The sequence below is a fragment of the Lissotriton helveticus genome, chromosome 1_1, assembly GCF_964261635.1.
Source record: "Lissotriton helveticus chromosome 1_1, aLisHel1.1, whole genome shotgun sequence".
Classification (NCBI taxonomy): domain Eukaryota; kingdom Metazoa; phylum Chordata; class Amphibia; order Caudata; family Salamandridae; genus Lissotriton; species Lissotriton helveticus.
In genome coordinates this window covers 344,165,079-344,183,468 of record NC_136057.1, presented here as the reverse complement: position 1 = coordinate 344,183,468, position 18,390 = coordinate 344,165,079, and the positions used below count along the sequence as shown (strand labels likewise).

The 18,390-nt window shown below is 47.4% G+C and overlaps 1 protein-coding gene across 1 annotated transcript in view; it reads right to left on the bottom strand.

The window, feature by feature from the left end:
• Positions 1–18,390, bottom strand: part of LOC144807650 (protein mono-ADP-ribosyltransferase PARP12-like) — a 748,495-nt gene that overhangs the window by 569,768 nt on the left and 160,337 nt on the right. Inside the window, exons 2-3 of the mRNA XM_078673273.1 lie at positions 11,978–12,143; positions 11,541–11,658 (exon numbers count right to left, since the gene is read on the bottom strand). Coding sequence (XP_078529399.1) covers positions 11,541–11,658; positions 11,978–12,143 — 284 coding nt within the window. The remainder of the gene's footprint in view (positions 1–11,540; positions 11,659–11,977; positions 12,144–18,390) is intronic.

Genomic DNA, 18,390 nt, shown 5'->3' with positions numbered 1-18,390 from the left:
AATGGCACCGGAAAGTATCATCAAACAACATCGCTCAAAAGTGCCCTTGGTTCACCCCTTCCATCACAAAATCAGTCTGCATACGGAGGGTAAACTATTGTTCAGGAGCCAAGGCTGACTATAAAGCAAAATTAGGGAAATACTATTTAGTAATTACATTAGCAAAGAAAGTCTACTTTGAGGCTAAAATTCTAATGGAAAGAAATAATTCCAGAGAAATTTTTAAAATTGTTAAATCCTTTTCTGCCCCAGAAGCGTGCTACAATGAGAAACCTTCTTCCGAGGAATGGTGCGAGAAGCTTGCCTCATTCTTCCAGGAGAAAATAGACACTATTCATGCTAGCCCCCTACCTCCTAGGATGAGACACGACATACCAGATGGGGTCTTAGGTATGGTAGAAAACCAAGAAGAGCTGGGTCATGACCCAACCTCCAATAGGAAGTATGCTCTCTGAACTTTTTTTCCCAATCTCCTTAAATGACTCTCCGCAAGCCTTAAAATGCCTCAAATGAGGTTCCGTGCTGGACCCTGCCCCCTCTTCTATCCTTGTCTTGGGGGCAGAGGCTATCTCGCTCCTCCCTTTTCCTGCCAAAGTCATTGAGAAGACCGTCAACAGACAGCTTGCCGCCTTCCTCGAGACGAACGGATGCCTCGACCCCTCGCAGTCCGGTTTCCGAGCCAACCACAGCACCGAGACCGCCCTCATCGCAGCCACTGACGACATCAGAACCCTGCTCGACAACAGGGAAACAGCGGCCTTCATCCTCCTGGACCTCTCTGCAGCGTTCGACACTGTCTGCCACCGCACCCTAGTTCAACGCCTCAGCAACACAGGTATCCAAGAGAAGGCACTGGAGTGGATCATCTCGTTCCTCCCCGGAAGAACACAGAGAGTCCGCCTCCCCCCGTTCCGCTCCGAGGCCACCGGTTTACACAAATATGAGGCACATCCACCCGGTGCCACGGAAAATGATGCCCCCACTGCAGAATATGATGAGGGCCCCCTACACGCTGCAAATCTCCTAGATCTTCACTGGCCCTGGGCTGATTGGGACCCTCTGAACGAACATTGGCCGCTTGAAGGAGCGAGGGCCTCTCTGCACTGCAGAGACTGCAGAGGCCTGCGTCACACCTGTGTCTACTAGCAAGGACCTTTTAAAAGGAAGCGTGGGGTTAACAGCTGTTACTGCCCAGAGCAAAGAGGATAAAAGAGGCACGAGCCTCAAGGCCATCTCCCACAGGCCGCCCTTACATTCTGTAATTGCTGGAAACTGCAGCCAGATTTTATTCTTCATACTCAGTTTCCAGGCATCAGGAGGGAAGGAAGAATGACCGGGCCACCGAGGTGCGGCTGCACATGCAGTGTATGTGTGCTCTGGTGCCGCTGGGACAGACAACATTGAGAGTGCAGCTGAACTCTACAGTGTCACTACACACCCGCCCAACCTGCGTCATTTAGTCACTACAATAGACCCTTATGCCTACCTCGCTAGCCCCTAGTGACTCATGTAAGAACGTACCCTCCTCCAGGTACGAACACACAATTTTCGCCTGGGCTTGTTAAGCCTGCTGCCCGTAGTGCACAGTGATTAGCCATTGGCTCCTTGAAGCGTACTGCCATTACTTTCCTAAAAGGGGAGGAGGCCAATAGGCTGGTCATTGCATGTGAGGCCTGAAGGTGAAATAGCAGCCAACTGGAAGGAGAAAGCCATCTGGAGCTCTCACTTCTGGGAAATTACAAGTCTTGTCTCCTGCAAGATTCCCAGCCTGGTTGTGTGGAAAGAAGGCTTGGGCGGAAGGGCCTGGAACAAAGAACCCTAGTCGGCTGGCACACCAGGTTTGCAGCTGCCGGTCAAGGTCAGCCACATAGCAGCAGTCCCAGCTGTCACAGGCTGGTGACTGGAAACACGATAATATTTGCAAGCCTGTTTACAGAAATGCAGCAACTGACCAAGTGAAAACAGAACCATCGTGCCAAATGCTTTTCAAGGAAGAACAAGCATTTGCAATGCAATCGGTCTAGCCTTTAGGACCTTATATGTATTTAGCTAAGCAGCACATTAGTCTGGGTGCTGAAACATCTACTGTTCTTTAACATGGAGGGAAGTGAGCACCAAACTGTGTGACACACCTGGTATGGGAACACATGGAGAGAAATATTACCTTTCAGCTGGAAATGGTATAGTCAAAAGCTCTGTTTTTAATATAAAAGCAGGCCTTCGGTGGTCATATCTCTGAAAATACAAGATTTGAAAACAATATTATTGTCTACGGGTGCTTGTGGAAGGAAGACAATTTATATGGACTGGAATCTAAAGAATGCTAAAGTGATTCTGGTATTTTACTGACCTCTGCTGGTTGTTTTCTATCAAGACAGTTAAATAGAGGCAGTTGAACAGAAATAAAAGTCCCTAAGTGGAAGCAGGCAAGTCCTAGGGCTCATCTCCAGAGCCCACATACATATAAAAGTATATAGTAAAGTATGTACTAAAGTATATATATATATATATATACTAAAGTATATACTAAAGTATATATACTAAAGTATATACTAAAGTATATACAATAGGTCTCGAATACTCAACCTAAAAAAGGAGTTCCTTAACAGATGTTAAAATGGTGACCAGTGTTTTTATATAGTACTTAGTCCCTGCTCTGGGGAGGGGTAAACACTGAAGAGGCAGAACAAATGCATGCCATGGAGAAATGGGGGAAAAAAATAGGAGAGCAACGATGGAGCCAGCTAATGAGAAGCTTATGGAAGGGCTGAAGCCCACACAAAGAATACCACGTCTTGAAGAGACGAGCCCTAATAAGCACAACTTTCATTAACATGCAAAGTAAAGACCAAGAGTGTCAATCACTGTGAGGGTCAAAAGGGTCAGGTCAAAAGAATAAGTGAACAAATAAGAAAAATAACACTGACCTAATAAACATCTAGGGCCAGATGTAGGAAGCCTAATACCGGTCGGTAACGGCCGAAATTACCGAATTTCGGCCGTTACAGACCGGTATTAGGCTTTTCAGATGTAGGGGCCTAATTTAAGGATTCGGTAATTTACCTAATCGGTAATTTAAGGAATCGGTAAATTACTAAATTCTTAAATAGCGATTCGGTAAATTACCGTATCCTTAATGTAGGAAGCACTCAAGTGAGTGCTATTCACTTGTAAGGATTCGTTATTTACCACCAACTACAAGTTGGTGGTAAATAACGAAAACCGTTAAAAAAAGCCATTTTGTTCTTTTTTAACAGTGCCATGTGGCAGACATACATGCTGTGTGCCACATGTGAACACATGCACTATTCAGGGGTGCAACAGGGTGTCAAAGTGACACCCTTCCACCCTTGAATGTGTTCCCCATTTTACCGAATCTGTATTTACCGATTCGGTAATTCCCATTCATTCCTATGGGCCTGGAGGCCCGTAGGGATGAATGGGAAATACCGAATCGGTAAATACCGATTCGGTATTTACCGAATCATTAGCTACATATCATTTACCGATTCTAAAATAACGAATCGGTAAAATTCGGTATTTTAGAATCGGTAAATGAGATTTACCTACATCTGGCCCCTAGTGCTCAACAAGATTTTCCGGAGATATTCCAGGTAACATACCCTTTACAGTATATATAAGGTAAGCAATTTGATATAGCTTGGGGTGTCCATAATCTTCATTCAAGTATTCACATATGTGGGGATCTCTTATCTGAGAAAAGTATTTAATTTGTGTGCCAGGTCAGAAATGTAGGCATGTGAACTAGCTGGTGTTAAGAATCTCACAGTAAATACGCACCATAAGAAAAATATACCTGTTTGTGTTGTCCACATGTAAGATACTGTGTATTGAAGAATCCAAGGGTAATTCCCTCTATAAACTATTCATGAAACAAAGTGTTATAACAAGTGTTGTGAAAGAGTAGATCGCATATAGTACGAAGATCTAGATAAATGATCCTCTAATGAGTTCAGTAAAAAAAATCATAGCTTATAGTAAAAGTTGTTCTTAGAGCAAAGCAATGGCTATCAATTGAATACGTCCCAGTGGTGGCTGCTGATGAATAGTACTGGGGAGTGGGGGCTGGGGGATTAGAAAAAAACTAAATTTGATTTACTTGGTACCGCCTCTCCTCCGTAATTCTTCTGTTGATGAAGCAGGAAGCACATTGGCTCCCAGACTCCCCTAGGCAATCACGATGCTGCTGTCACGAGCGTGATAGCAGCATTGTGATTGTTCTGAGTGCCCTGGTTCAACGCTCAGACAGGAAGTGGGTGTGAGAAAGTGAGTTTCTGTTGCAGTACCCCTCCCCCCCCCCCCAATTTTTTCCTGATACCTGATGCCCTTTTCCTTGGTGTGCCCTGGCGTCCTGCCAATCAGGTACCCAGGGCCTGAGTTCCTTCCCTAAAAACTGTACTAAAGCCTAAACCCCATTGGCATCTCTGGCCACATGTCAGCCCCATAGTAAACGGTACCCTAGGTACCCTGGGCATTGTGACCAGAGAAGACCCCTAAGGGCTGCAGCACTGATTGTGCCACCCTTAGGGGCCCTGTACCCTGACACACACACACACTGCTTTTGCAGGCTGAGTGTCCTGGTGCAGAACTAAACAAAGAGTCAACATGGCACACATCCCTGTGTGCCATGTCCACAAACCCACTTCCCTGGCATACATCAGTCACCCCTCTAGCTGGGTGCCCTATGCCAGTGGTGTGGGCACAGGTGCATGAGCCCTGTGCCCCTACAGTACCCAGGGCCATTCCTGGGCACTGTAAGTGCAGTGATGCCATTAAGAGTATATGGTGCTGGGAGGTTGTCATTACAAACTCCATAGCACCATAATGGCTACACTGAAGGCTGACAAGTTTGATATCAAACTTCTCAGCACATTAAACCCACACTGATGCCAGTGTGGGATTTAATGTAAAATGCACTACAGAGGGCATCTTAAAGATGCCCCCTAAAACCTAACCTACAATCCATGTAGAAGTGTGGCTCACTGGTTAGAGGAGGCAGACCCTGATGCAGAGGTCAGACCCGGGACCAGGGTTCAATTCCCGACGCGGCAGGGTCTTGAGCTCAAAATGTCCACGGACTCGATAATTCTCGCCTCGGTGCCTACTCGAATCATGGGTTCACACTCTGCAACTCTGGGCAATAGCTTGCTTAATCTCCACTACGGCCCTCCCGCGGCGGAATGCCTGGTCTTCACCTTGGGGATGCCCAGTAGGGGTTATCTTGCAGGGAAAGCCAGGACGGGTTCCCAAAGCAAGCGCTAAGAGACCTGTTGGTGATTTGGCGCTATATAAATCGAAATTAACATAACATAACATAACATGTCTTGTCTGAGAGGCTGCCTAGGCTGCCACACATCAGACATGTTGCTGGACCCCTGGGTAGAGAGCTCCCGCTCTCCTGGGCCTGCAACAATGCACATCCTGGGACGAGGTGCCAAGCCTCCTCCCCCAGGATGGGCAGGGGAAGCTTCAAAGGCATTCTGCCTTTGTGAGCTTCTCCAGACCACTTGCTGTACTCAGCAACTGGCCCCACTAGTTCTGACCCCCACTCTGGCGGGAATACTGGCGGGAAACCCTACGTCAGAAAGAGGGGTGCGCCAGCCTGTGCCAACTCCACCCCTCAGGTGGGAGAGGCGAGGTGATGCACGACCCTGGGCTCCGGCCATCTTGAAGATGGGGAGTCCTACCCAATCTCAGCTAGGCTCCTGCCCCCCTTCCACAGAAGAGGAGCAGGCTAGGGGGTGTACCCACCCCAGGACAGGGACCAATTGGTCCCTGCCCTTACCCTACCTGTAAAGCCCCTAAATTTAGTTTTTTGGGGCACCCTGAACCTTCCTTCCTTAGATCCAGATTCTGAAACAAGAAAGAAGAACAAGGAACAAGAAGACCTGCCGTGCAGCTGCTAAGAAGAGGAAGACACTAACTGATTTGGCCCCAGCCCTACTGGCCTGTCAACTCTCGAACATACTCCTGCTAAACCCCGGCGTCTCCAGTGGTCAGCAACCTCACAAACCCTGGAGGACCTGACTGCCTTGCGACTCTGACTACCTGGGTCTCCCACGAGCAGTGGTACTGCTTAAAGCAAGTAACAAGCCTTGGCATCAGCCCGGAACTGTGAACCCTGCACACTCTGCACCTGCCAAGCTTGGCATGTGCTGGAGTGAATCAAGACCCTGAGGACGTCCACCCGGCGATTCTGACCTGGAATCCAGTGCCCAAGGACCCTCCTCGACGACCCAGACGACGCCTGCAGCCTCAGGACAAGGGACCCCTCCAACCGCGACCAGCAGGGGGTAAGATTTCCCGACCTACAAGACACCCCTGCAACTGGCGCCCCATGGCCCCCTGTACCCAACTCCTGGGTGCCTACCTATCCAAGATCTCAACTTACCCCTCGAAGTGTTGGTCGTACCAGAGGATCCTCCGTCCCCGAGCCCGCAGCCTTTGTTCCCTTTTCAAGATCTCCTTTGAATAACATTGAGCGCCCGAGGGCTCAAAAGCACCCTGCACCCAACCGCCCGAGTGCCCCTGGCAGTGCAAGCTTTGTCCTATTCTACTTACCCATTTGCCCTGAGCAAGTAACCAGGAGCCCAGCTCCCACAGCCGCGTGGCCAGCTAGCCAGCAGCCACCAACCGAAGGCCCCTTGCCTCTCATTGGATAACATTGGGCCTAACTACCTCTGCACCCGGCTTCCCCTGTGCCGCTGAGGGTGTACTAACTGTACCTACCTGACCCTGGAGGACCCCTGAGTCTATGCCCAGAACCTTAACTTCACCAGTCGAGTATTCACCTGGTAACCGATAACTCACTTACCTGCCATAGGATAATATTGACTGGTTTGACTCGAAAAATCGTCTAAGTGTGAAGTTTTGAAACTCTAAAATATTCCTATAAAAACAGCCGAATACCGAATTCCAAAGTACTCACCTGTGATCAGGAGAGAAGCCAGTACTGTGCCTTGTAGCCCAGTACTGAACCGCAAAATTAATCCTAACCGGGTTTACTAGTAAACTGACTTTTCTTTTTCTCCATAGGAATCCATTGTCTGCTTTACTATGACATTTCTTCCAAGTGTCTACTTTTGAAAACTTGAAATATTCCTTAAAAATCATACCAACTACTGAAACGTAATTACTTACCTGTCTTGAGTAGAGATCCCAGTGCTGGACCTAGGAGCCCAGTACTGGATTAGTAAAGTAACGAGAATGTACTGTACCTGTAACCTGAATTTTCTCCCATTGGATACCATTGCTAGATTTTCACTGAAAAGTTTCTACGTGTGAACTTTTAAAATACCTTTTTATTCTTTAAAAATCATTGCAATAACTAAAACATTTTTACTGAACTGTTTTCAGCTTAGACCCCAGGACTGAATCCAGGATCCAGTCCTGGAGTTACAAAAGTAATCTATAAAGTAATCAGCTGCATTTATGTAGAAAAACACATTGAGCTCAATGTTAAATTGTGTTTAGAATTATGTTGCCTACTGCAACCACTGTACCTATTGTGTTTACAAAGTGTATTGCTCTTTGCAAAGTAATTACCTGAGAGTGTTCATATTGAGAAAAGTATCATTTGATACCTGTTGGTTCTAAAAATAAAACAACTATATCTTTTGATATCAAAACATTTGGCCTAGAGTTCAGTTCTTGAGTGGGTGAAACCTTTTGCTGACTGAGTGTGTACAAGAAATGCTTTACACTGTCCTCTGGTACTGCCTTACTGCTCGACCAAGCTACCACTTTAGAGAGTAAGGTCACACCTGACTTTAACCTCTGTTATACCTCTGGGGATTGTGGACTCTATACACACTGTACCTTACTGTGGTCCAGTACATATAGAGCCACTTTCTCACAGTGGGAGGCTGTGCATTTTTTCCACCCAGGCTGAGCAATACAGCTGGGTGGAGAAATTCTAAATGTGCATGACTGTTTTGTTTGCCAAACCGTAATGCACACTTAGAAAGTGCCCACCATTCCTCCCCCGGCTGGCTGTCGAGACATAGAAGGACAACATAAATCAATGTTGTGAAAACCCTGTACAGAGAGTCATTTGAGAAGCAGCTCACTGCAGAGCAGTCATGATGTACTCACTGAGGAGATCTTTGTGATTTCCAAGCCGCCTCTCTCCGCTAGACAGAGAGGCTGGCTGCACAAGAGGGGCCAAGGGGAGAAGCGCACAGAGGCAGAAGAGAAGACTGCCACAAGGGTCTCCTTCTACCTCTGTAAAACAGACTTGGAGGCTCTTAAAAAAGGTCTAAATAGAACATTTATATATAACTTCCATTCTTAATTTCAAATGTGTTTTATTGATTTTAAGAGCAAAATTAGGCACCACATTACGATGGAAAGGCATTAGGCATATATTGCTAGCGAGACAGACAGGCATGTCTTCTCTATGAATCGAACAGTAGGCGAGGTACATATGCCGGGGCAGAGGTATGATGCCAAGAACGCGAATGACATACATTGTAAGAGAGCAAAATTGCAAAAACAAAAACCAGGAACCCAACCCCGCTCCCAACCAACCCCTACCCCCCCACCCCAACCAGTGTGCCATGCGCGAGAAACAATCTCAAAAGCAATCAGGTAGTAGATATTGCGATAATACATGAGATCACGGAGGGTCATGCGTAGCTTCGGTAAGTCGCAGAATACGGAGATATCTGGGGCATGTGATTTCGTTAAATTCTTTGGACAAAAGGGATAGCAATGGAAGCCAAACCTTCCGAAATGCAGCTGTGGTGTGTGTAAGTGTAGCCTGGATGCGTTCCATCCCCAAAGTGAACCAGAGTTTGTGTACCCATCCCGTGTGTGTGGGCTTGGTGGTCGAACCCCAGAGTGACAGGACATTTTGCGTAACTGCTTGCATGGCAATCCCCATTTGGCGACCCCGGGTAGATTTCAAGGGAAAAGTGAGTGTGTTAGGTAGGCCCAGGACGGTGTAGGTTGGAAATATCGAGGTTTCAGTGTCAAAGGTGGAGTCAATGTCGTCCAGGACCGCCTCCCAATAGCTCCGAACCTCACGGCAGTCCCAGAGGAGATAGGTCAAGGTGCCCCGTTCCCCACATCCCCTCCAGCACAACGCGCAACGGGTCGGGTTCCCCTTGCGAAGCCGGGCCGGAGTGAGATGCCAATATATGACCAGCTTCACCGCAGTTTCCCTGCCTGCAGTGTTGCGTGTGGTGTGTGAGGCTCTGTAGTATATTTAGCTCCATTCTCTAGGTGTCAGTGCCCTGCCAAGTTCAGCTTCCGAACGTTTCTGACCCGCTGTTTTGCCTGGGGTGGTTGGGGGCGTGAGCATCTTGTAGATGTCTGAAATAAGATGTCTATCCGTGTCTTTTGTCACCAGCCATTTCTCAAAGACCGTCATCGGTCGACCCACTAGAGTGACGCAGACCGGATTGGTGAGCCAGTGCCGGAGTCGGAAGTATTGGCAAATGTGAGGATTGGTTATGTCGTAGCCCTGCCTAATGTCCGAGAGGGGAAGAAAGCCCTGTAAATCGAAAAGGTCGCCGGCAGAACGGCAGTTGCTGCCGCGCCATTGCAAGAAGGCGTGGGGATCGTTGCCCGGCGGAAACTCCCGGTTGTCCAGGATGGGGGTAAGCGGGGAGGGGAAGGTTGTCAAACCTCTTTTAACAGCGAGACCCGCATGATGGTGCGAGTGATAGGTGACTTTAGGAGGTATCGCGCCGGTGTTGCCGGAGGAGGAAAGGAATCCTCCAAAGGGGCGTGTGGGCCATCACCCTGTCCTGAAACAGCCACCGCTTCTCGGATTCCGGCCTATACCACTCCACCAAATAACGGAGCTGAGAGGCCTGGAAATATTGCAAAAGGTTGGGGACTTCAAGACTCCCCTCATCCATGCTCCGGTATGCCAACCGTTTATTTAACCGCGACCGCTTACCCACCCTGACGAAATGGTGGAGAGCGGCTTGCAGGTCTGCAAGAACGCCAGTGGGGGGCGTGACCGGGAGGGTCTGAAAGAGATACAAGATCTTAGGTCTTCACCGCTGCGACTCGTCCCAATAGGGAGAGGGGTTGCTTGGACCAACGCGTGAGGTCAGTCCGGATCTGGGAAGTGAGGGTTTTGTAGTTAAGTGCTATCGTCGACACCGTCGAGGGAGTGAGAGTGACACCCAGGTATGGGAGTTGTGTGGTGAACTGCAAGTCGCCCCCGTACGCAGAGGTAGACCCGCCAGAGTAGGCATTTCTGCCCAGAGGTAATATCAGGGATTTCCCCCTATTCATTCTGAAGCCCGAGACAGCACCAAAAGAGTCCAATTCTGCCAAAAAAGCGAGTACAGAGCAGTCTGGATGGTCGAGAGCAGCTAGTATGTCGTCGGCATAAAGGCCAACCGTGTGAGGTTCTTGGCCGAAGGTGATGCCACCAATAGCAGGGTTATCCCGGATCTTCTGCGCCAAGGGCTCTATGTACAGGGCGAACAGGAGGGGGGAGAGGGGACACCCCTGTCTTGTGCCACGCTGAATCTCAAACGGGTTGGATCGGAGGCCGCCCAAGCGGACCCGAGCCTGGGGGCGGTGGTAACAGCAAGCGATCCAGGACTGAAACCGGTCTCCCAGCCGAAAGCGCGTCAAGACTCGCTGTAAATAGGTCCAGTCAACACGGTCAAACGCCTTTTCAGCGTCGATAGCCAACAATGCAGAATCCGAGTTCTGGAAATGGGCCATGTCTATCAGATGGAGTACCCGTTTGGTGTTATCGCTGCATTGGCGGTTAGGAACAAAGCCCGACTGGTCAGGCTCCAAGATCCCAGGCAGGCACGGACCAAAACGTGCAGCCAAAATTCCGGTAAAGAGTTTCAGATCCAGGGTGAGTAATGAAATAGGGCGGAACGCGGAGCAGTGCGTAGGTTTCTTACCCGGATAGCTTCCATCTTGAAACAAGACTCTCCATTAAAAATTGTTGTCAGTACTCGTAAACACATACACTCATCAGAATCATCACAACATTTGTTATAGGAAGATCAGAAGTGCAGCCTAAGGATGGCTTCACTAACTTGGATTTGTGGAAAAGCAAGAATTCTTAATACACATGAGCACCTTATTTTAACTCATTTCATATCTTTAAAATCCTGACGACCAAACCGTTAAGGCCAGTTCAAAGGACTTCAGCCAAAGAGAGCTGCAGGACTACTGTCTTCAGCAGGCCCTAGAGCCAAGTGGGAGAAAAAATACATATGTTGGAGTCTATGGAAGCCAACCTTTAGTTGGCCCTCTTGCAGAAACAACTGCACCTCAGTTTCCCACGTACCTACACAGGCCTTACATTGACGTTCATGTGAGTGGTAATGCAGTGTCTCGAATATTCTGCATTCAGTTTCTTGCTATCTGACTTATTTTTCTCCCCTCTACCCCATCACTTATGTTACATTATATTTGATCTCTTTTGTGATTAAGCCTCTTGACTTATTCATGAAGCTACTGGCTGCATCAGGCATTATTTAAAACATACGACGCAAGTGTCAGCATAAGACTTGCAATGGATGCCACAGTACCTTCAAAGTGTATCTGGTACTGCTGACCTCCAGCCTGAAATGGGACTACCGCTTTCTTATCAGTGTGGTAGATTTTCTCCAGATCTGCTGATGTTATTGCGGCTTTTTCCTTTCCACCCTACAGAATCAAGAGGATAAATAAGTCAGTAACACTTACATTTGGAGAATTGAAGTAGTCAGGTGCATGAAAATTAATTGAGAGGCACCTATGTCTTAAATCTGATCCGGAAGTCTGTTGTCCATTGTTCTGCAAAAGACAATCTAACCCAATCTGCTAAAAGAGCAAATGATTTTCTGCCTCTTTTTCCCAATCAGTTATGCAACCTGATTTATCTGAACACAATGGTCTTCGTTCAAGCCCCTTTGTGCATCACATGAGGGGCCTTTCTTTCCGTCATCGTCTCCTCCCATCCATTTTATCTACGGAGGTCACTCACATGCTGTCCATACTCAATCCACTGTCCATGTTCATTTTTCCAGAGCCAGACCCACTCTGTCCTCATCTGGTGGTCGAGAGGTTGGGTCAGAGAAGTAGCTGTGGAGAGCCGTGGAACTTGATAGGAAGAACTCAATCTCGCAAAATTCACATCATAACGTACCGAACTATATGAGAAAGAAAAAAGAAGACCTCATAATATGCCATGCATATGGACCATAGGTCAACGTTAGAGATGCATTCATAGACAATTACATTACAGCTCTGCGATTAAATAACTTACCCATACTGTATATTAGGTCAAAGACTGATTACACAGCAGCAGGCTGACAACCAACACCTTAGCAGCTCATCCAAGAAACCTACTTAGCTTGAACAGGAGCCACTCAACATAGCAAGGTCATGGAAAATCCTGCAGCCAGCTTAGTACAACATCCCAAGCCTTCACACATAGTGGGGCCAGATGACTCTTGGGCTCCAACTGTGGGTACTTCCCCATCATTGAATAACAGCCCCTTTGACCAATCTGGTGCGTCAACCGATCCACCAGTCATATCACACTGCAGCAGCTAACACTTGTTTACCTGATATTCACCAATTCCCTTAGGCCTTAGGAAGAATGTAGCACTGGGGAGCTTTATAAAAGTGTACACATATTGTGACTATTATGTATATGTCTTTGAACAAATGTTGATATCCAGCAAACCAACCTATAGAGTTTTTAGGCGTCTACTGGGGGGAAACAACCTCTACAAAGCAGTCTTTACCACTCATTACACTTACCACACAGTCTTTACAATGCATATGCCTTTACTACGCATATGCCTTCACCACAACTGACTTAACCATGCATGCCATTGCAAACACATGCCTTTACCACCCATTATTAGATTGGTATTGGTAAGTATATGTAACTATGGGTTGGATTTTGTTTTAAGATTTTGGGGAGTATTGTAAAATGTGAAATATATACATACATACAATATGTTTTGTCCAACAAACAGGATTGCTTCAGTTTAAGCCTCTTTACGTGAGGAGTATCCAGCGGGGTAGCGAGCCCCAAATATCCACAACAAAATCTGGTACCTCACTCAGGAACCACAATTCCAGGTCAGAAATCACAGCACCAGCACTCTTGGTGATATAAAAGTATGTGTTATTAAAACACGACAGCAATTAATGTCCCAACGCGTTTCAGAGTTCAAACACTATTTGATCACGGGTTAGGCGTCAGCGTACAATCTGCCTTATTTAAAGAGACGAGTGGTGTATTATTCAAACAACATAGAAAAGCTACTTTGCTCCATATTTACATTGTTGCACACAAATGGGCAAGATTAAAAATTAGTAATGTCCTGTGTGAACAGGTACCACTCCCTACCCATATCCTATAGCAATAAATATGTCCTTAGACAATACCATGTCACATACACACGTTCAATGGATCAGATAATAAAATAACGTTGTGTTTGTGTAATAACCAAATCCAAAAATTCTTTGTTTCGGTCATCTAGACCTTAAAAGATACATTACAAATACATTTAGACATTTTTAAAAAAGAGAAATGCAGTTATAAAAACACATCATAAAAATTGATTGCCTGGATGTTCGGAACGTAATGGGGAAAGAAACCAGTTCATAATTGAGATACACAAATCATGGCATGATCCGCAAGCACAGTCCATGGTGTGGAAACTATTTTCAATATTTACGACAGTTGTGCGTTTACCAGTTTTTTCCTGATCTGCCACATAGCAAGAATGAATTTTGCCACTGCAAAAACTATGTGGGGCAAGGTACTAGTTCTTAATACTCTATACGCGTGCATATGGCTCCTGAATCCCAGATTCCTGCATAGGGGGACCAACCAATGTTTCCTTGGTCGCTGGTATGCAGGACAGAAAAAGAAAAAGTGTGTTTCATCTTCATCATGGGAATTGCACCCCGGGCAAGTTTTGTCATTGACGTGAAGCCAATTACAAGTGAAGGTTTTAACTGGCAAGGTGCCAAGCCTCCACTGAATAAACAGCTTCCTGGCTAAAATGGGGTAAATAATATCCATAAAACCTTCAAATTCATATGAATTTTTGGATTGTAGGAAACGTTCGGTTAGGGTGCCGTGTTTAGTCGAGGTCAGGAGGAGGTCCAAACTTTTCTCCTTATGGATCTGTACCAGACGTTTACGGGAAAGCCTTTGGCATCCCGATTCAGGTGCCTCCCATAATTCAGGTAGTTTTAGCCGATACAGTTCTTTTTTTATGTAGGTCAGCCAGGGAATTTTGTCACGTTGGTTCAGTTCCATAACATGGACAAGATCACTCCTATAATGGGCAAGCTCACTGGTAGACCAAAGCCTATGCCAGAATCTTATTGGCTTAGACTCCAGCTCAGCAGTGATAGATGGTAAACCCATGTCCAGTCTTAAGGGAATCAAGGGTGTACTCCGGGGGAGGGCCAGAAGACGTCTAAGGAAGTTGTTTTCAACGCTGGCAAGAACCGAGCCTGCTCTATGCCCCCATAACTCACTGCCATATGAAGGTGCCGCTTTGGCCTGCGATTTATACAATTCCAGTGCCGGACTTATTGGTTTGAAGGTTGATGAATTTGCAGCCTTCAAAATCGCACCGGAGAGTTGAGACAACTTAAGCCCAGATCTTACAATTTGGGGTTCCCAGGATAGGTTCTCGTGTAGAGTTACCCCCAGATATTGGAAGGTTGTGACCCTTTCTAGACTAACAGAACCCAGAGTAGGATTGGGTCTGGTTTTTGTGGATGGATTAAAGATCATGAATTTGGTCTTCTCTGTATTGATCTCTAGACCATGTTGTCTACAGAAAAGATCAAATCCATCTAGAATCCTTTGGATCCCCATGGGGGTTTTGGAAAGCAGGAGGGTGTCGTCAGCGAACATGACAGCTGGGACCCTCCTGCCGGCCAATAGGGGGGCGTCATTATCTTTAACGTCATCAAGTTGAGATATGACGCTGTTAACAAAGAGGCAAAACAGGGTTGGCGCCAAGACGCAACCCTGCCTTACCCCTCTGAGAACAGGAAATCTTGATGACAGCGCGCCGTCCCTGCCACACCTAACCTGCGCATAGTTGCCATCATGGAGCCTAGTAATGGTGTGCAACAGATGGGATGGAACCCCCAACTCCCTGAGGACCTGCCGGAGTTTTTTCCGTGGGACCAGATCAAAGGCTGACCTCAGATCCACGAACACCATGTATAGCCTCCCCCCCTCAATCCTCACCGTCTTCCAATACAGGAGAATGAGGCGGAAGACCTGGTCCATGGTGGACGTGTTTTTTCTGAAGCCAGCCTGGAGGGGACTCAGGATTTCATTTGCCTCCATCCAATCATTGAGGTGGTCCAAGAGGAGGCGAGAGAAAAGTTTTTGGGGGACGTCTATGAGGCTGATCGGCCTATAGTTGGCTGGGAGAAGGGGGGAACCCTTTTTATAAATAGGCACTATCTCTGCTCCCAGCCATGTAGAGGGGATATTCATACCTCCCAGGATGGCATTAAAGAGAATAAGGAGGTATGGGCCCCAAACCTCAGGATGTTGTCTGAAAAGGTCACCGGGCAACCGATATAATCCCGGGGCCTTCCCCATTGCCAATCTCCCTATTGCACTAACCACCTCACCAAGGGTAAATTCTAGGCCATCTCCGGGGATGGATGTGTCACTAGAGGTCACTTCATAGGCAGGCTGTTCAATATCTTGATACAGTCTGCCGAAGTGGCCTTCCCAGGCGGATGATGCAATGTTGGAGTCCACTGCCCCTTTGACCTCTCCCGTGCCATTGTTCACCAGGGTCCAGAATTTTTTCGAGTCCCTGGATTCTAAAGCCGAGGAGAGGTCATGCCAGTGGTTCCAATCCCACTTCTTTTTCGCCAAGACCATGGTTTCCTTATACTGGCTCCTAAGTTTGGCAACTGAGATCCTATCTGCTCCTGCTTTGATAGCGGCAATTAACTCAGATTTAACCTTTTTACAGGTTGAGTTATACCATGATGATACACGGGTCTGCTTGCGCCGTGGGGCTGCCATTGGGAAGAAGACCTCAGCTAAAGATCCCACGAGATTTTCATGGATGGATGCCAGTTTATTGTTAAAATCTTGGGATCTAGGCTCTTCAATTAAAGCATCTATTTCTATAAACTTCGGCAGGGCTATGTCAAAGACTTTTCTTATATTTTCCTCTGAACTTATGATTTTGCCCCATTTTACCTGTCGCCTATTAGAAGAGAGAGCCAAATTACCTGGGTCATCATGGGATTTGGCAGGTTGTGACTCAGGAGCAGGAGCGGGGTGTTTCAGGTCCAATAGGAGAGCATTATGGTCACTATCCGTTCTGGGGGATACTCTAAAATCATGAACCTTGGACCACAAACCGAGGTCGACAAAGATGTAATCCAACCTCGCTTCGTGGTCCTTCCTATTGAAGGTACACAATGAGGGGCTGTCTGACGGGGTACGACCGTTGCAAGCCCTCAGTGCATAATTCAAAGTAAGGGTCATGATTTGCACTGCAAGTGGGGACCAAGATTTGGGATGGGGAGATGAGCAGGGTGGGACACCCCAGAAGTCATCTTCAGAGGTAAGGGCGCCCTCCTTTAAACCTTCCAGAGGTTTGAAGTGGCAATTAAAATCTCCGCCCAACCCAATTTTGTAGTCAGTTGGTAGTGACCCCAGAAAGGACGAGAGATCTTCCAGGGTGGGAGATTCCTTAGCTACACTGACTGGATGGGAATAAACATTTACAACAGCCAGTTTTGTTGCATTGGGCCACCTAAGAAGTACACACTGGATGTCGTGCGAAAACGTGGGAATGCTTTCTGCAATACATCCGATGTAACTAGCCACCCAAATCGCTAGACCCCCCGAAGGTCTCCCCTTTCCACTCCACTTAGCCTGAATTTCAAATACTGCAAAACCCTGACTAGTCAATGGGTCCCTAGCCCACGTCTTCTGGAAAAGGCAGATATCAGTAGAGTATAATAGGTGCTCCCAATCTGGTGTATATAATTTATTTGCAATACCTGCCACATTCCAGGAGAGGACCTTCAAAGTCTCAGAGATGGGTTTGGAGGGGGACCCATCCAGTATTTCGGATGTGGTGCCTGCATTTGAGAGTGCAGGCCGCTGTACTTCTATTACCTGGGTGTGTTGGGCAGTTGTTGCTATATTAGCAGCACAGATAGCTTGAGGGATTTGTGCAATGCCAGTTTGATTTGCGGAACGGGTCACTGAAGGGTCCCTAGGGCCAGGCAATTTCAATCCACAGTCTTCCAGTTCTCTGTTTGGTGTGTCCGTCACTACAGCACCCATCCCCTGTCCTGGAGGTTCAACTACGCTGACTGGGCGAGATTGCGTGGATAAACCCCTTCGGAGTCAATCTACCTCGTCAAGGCAGTTGAATCTATTTGGATGGGCGAAATTAAATGTGGTAGCATGAACGTTGTGCCTGGGCCTGTATCTAGTCCCGTCTACAGCAAAACCCACCCGTGTCCACCCGTCATCACTCCTCAGAGGTTTGGGGTAGAAGTACGAGAGAGGGACCAATTCAATGGATGTGTTGCCTATATCACCGAACCAGTTGCAAATGTAGGTAACAACCTGAGGGCTCGTGAAACTGACGATTATACAATCCCCCACAGTTTTCTTGGCAGTATACCCAATCCAAGGGACCCTTCTGACCAATAAAACTTCTCCCTTTAGATCAGAAGGAAGTGGCCTTTGGATGTTAAGCCAGCTAATTACCTTGTTGCGTAAGGAGTCATAAGACTCCTTCACGCCGTTGGCCAGCTCGGGGACCCCCGTCAGTATTGCAGTATAGCCCACCGCCTCGGGAGGCAGGTTAACTGCCATACGCCTGGACTTGGAGCTGTCCTGTGAATTAGAGCTGTGAACTAGCACGTTTGGTAGGCTCTCCTGGGTGTGTTGTCTAGCCAAAACTGGTTGTTTTAACTTTCTGGGGGGAGGAATCGGTGGGGCGGACCTGGGGAGTGGTACAGGTACAGTTTGGGCACCGGGAACTGTAGTGTTATTACTCTTTTCCCCAGTAGAAGCTATACATGTAGGAGGAACATGAACCATAGTTGACAGGGGAGGACAGGGGACAACCATACCACTCCCATCGGGATTTGCTCCACTCCCAGGCTGTGTTCGAATGCCCGTACTGAATCTCTCAATCACTGTCAATCTCGCATCTATCGAATCCAATTTGAGAATAAGAGGATTGCCAAAGACCTTCGAGGACAGCGGTGAGTGAGGCAATAAGGGAATCTGATGTGTTAGGGGCAACGCTTCCAAATATAAATGGCTGTGTGAGCACTGGTGTAGATGCAATAGGTAGAACACCTGGAATGGCCCCGTTCTTTCCCAAGTTTGTAAGCTCAGGTGCACCC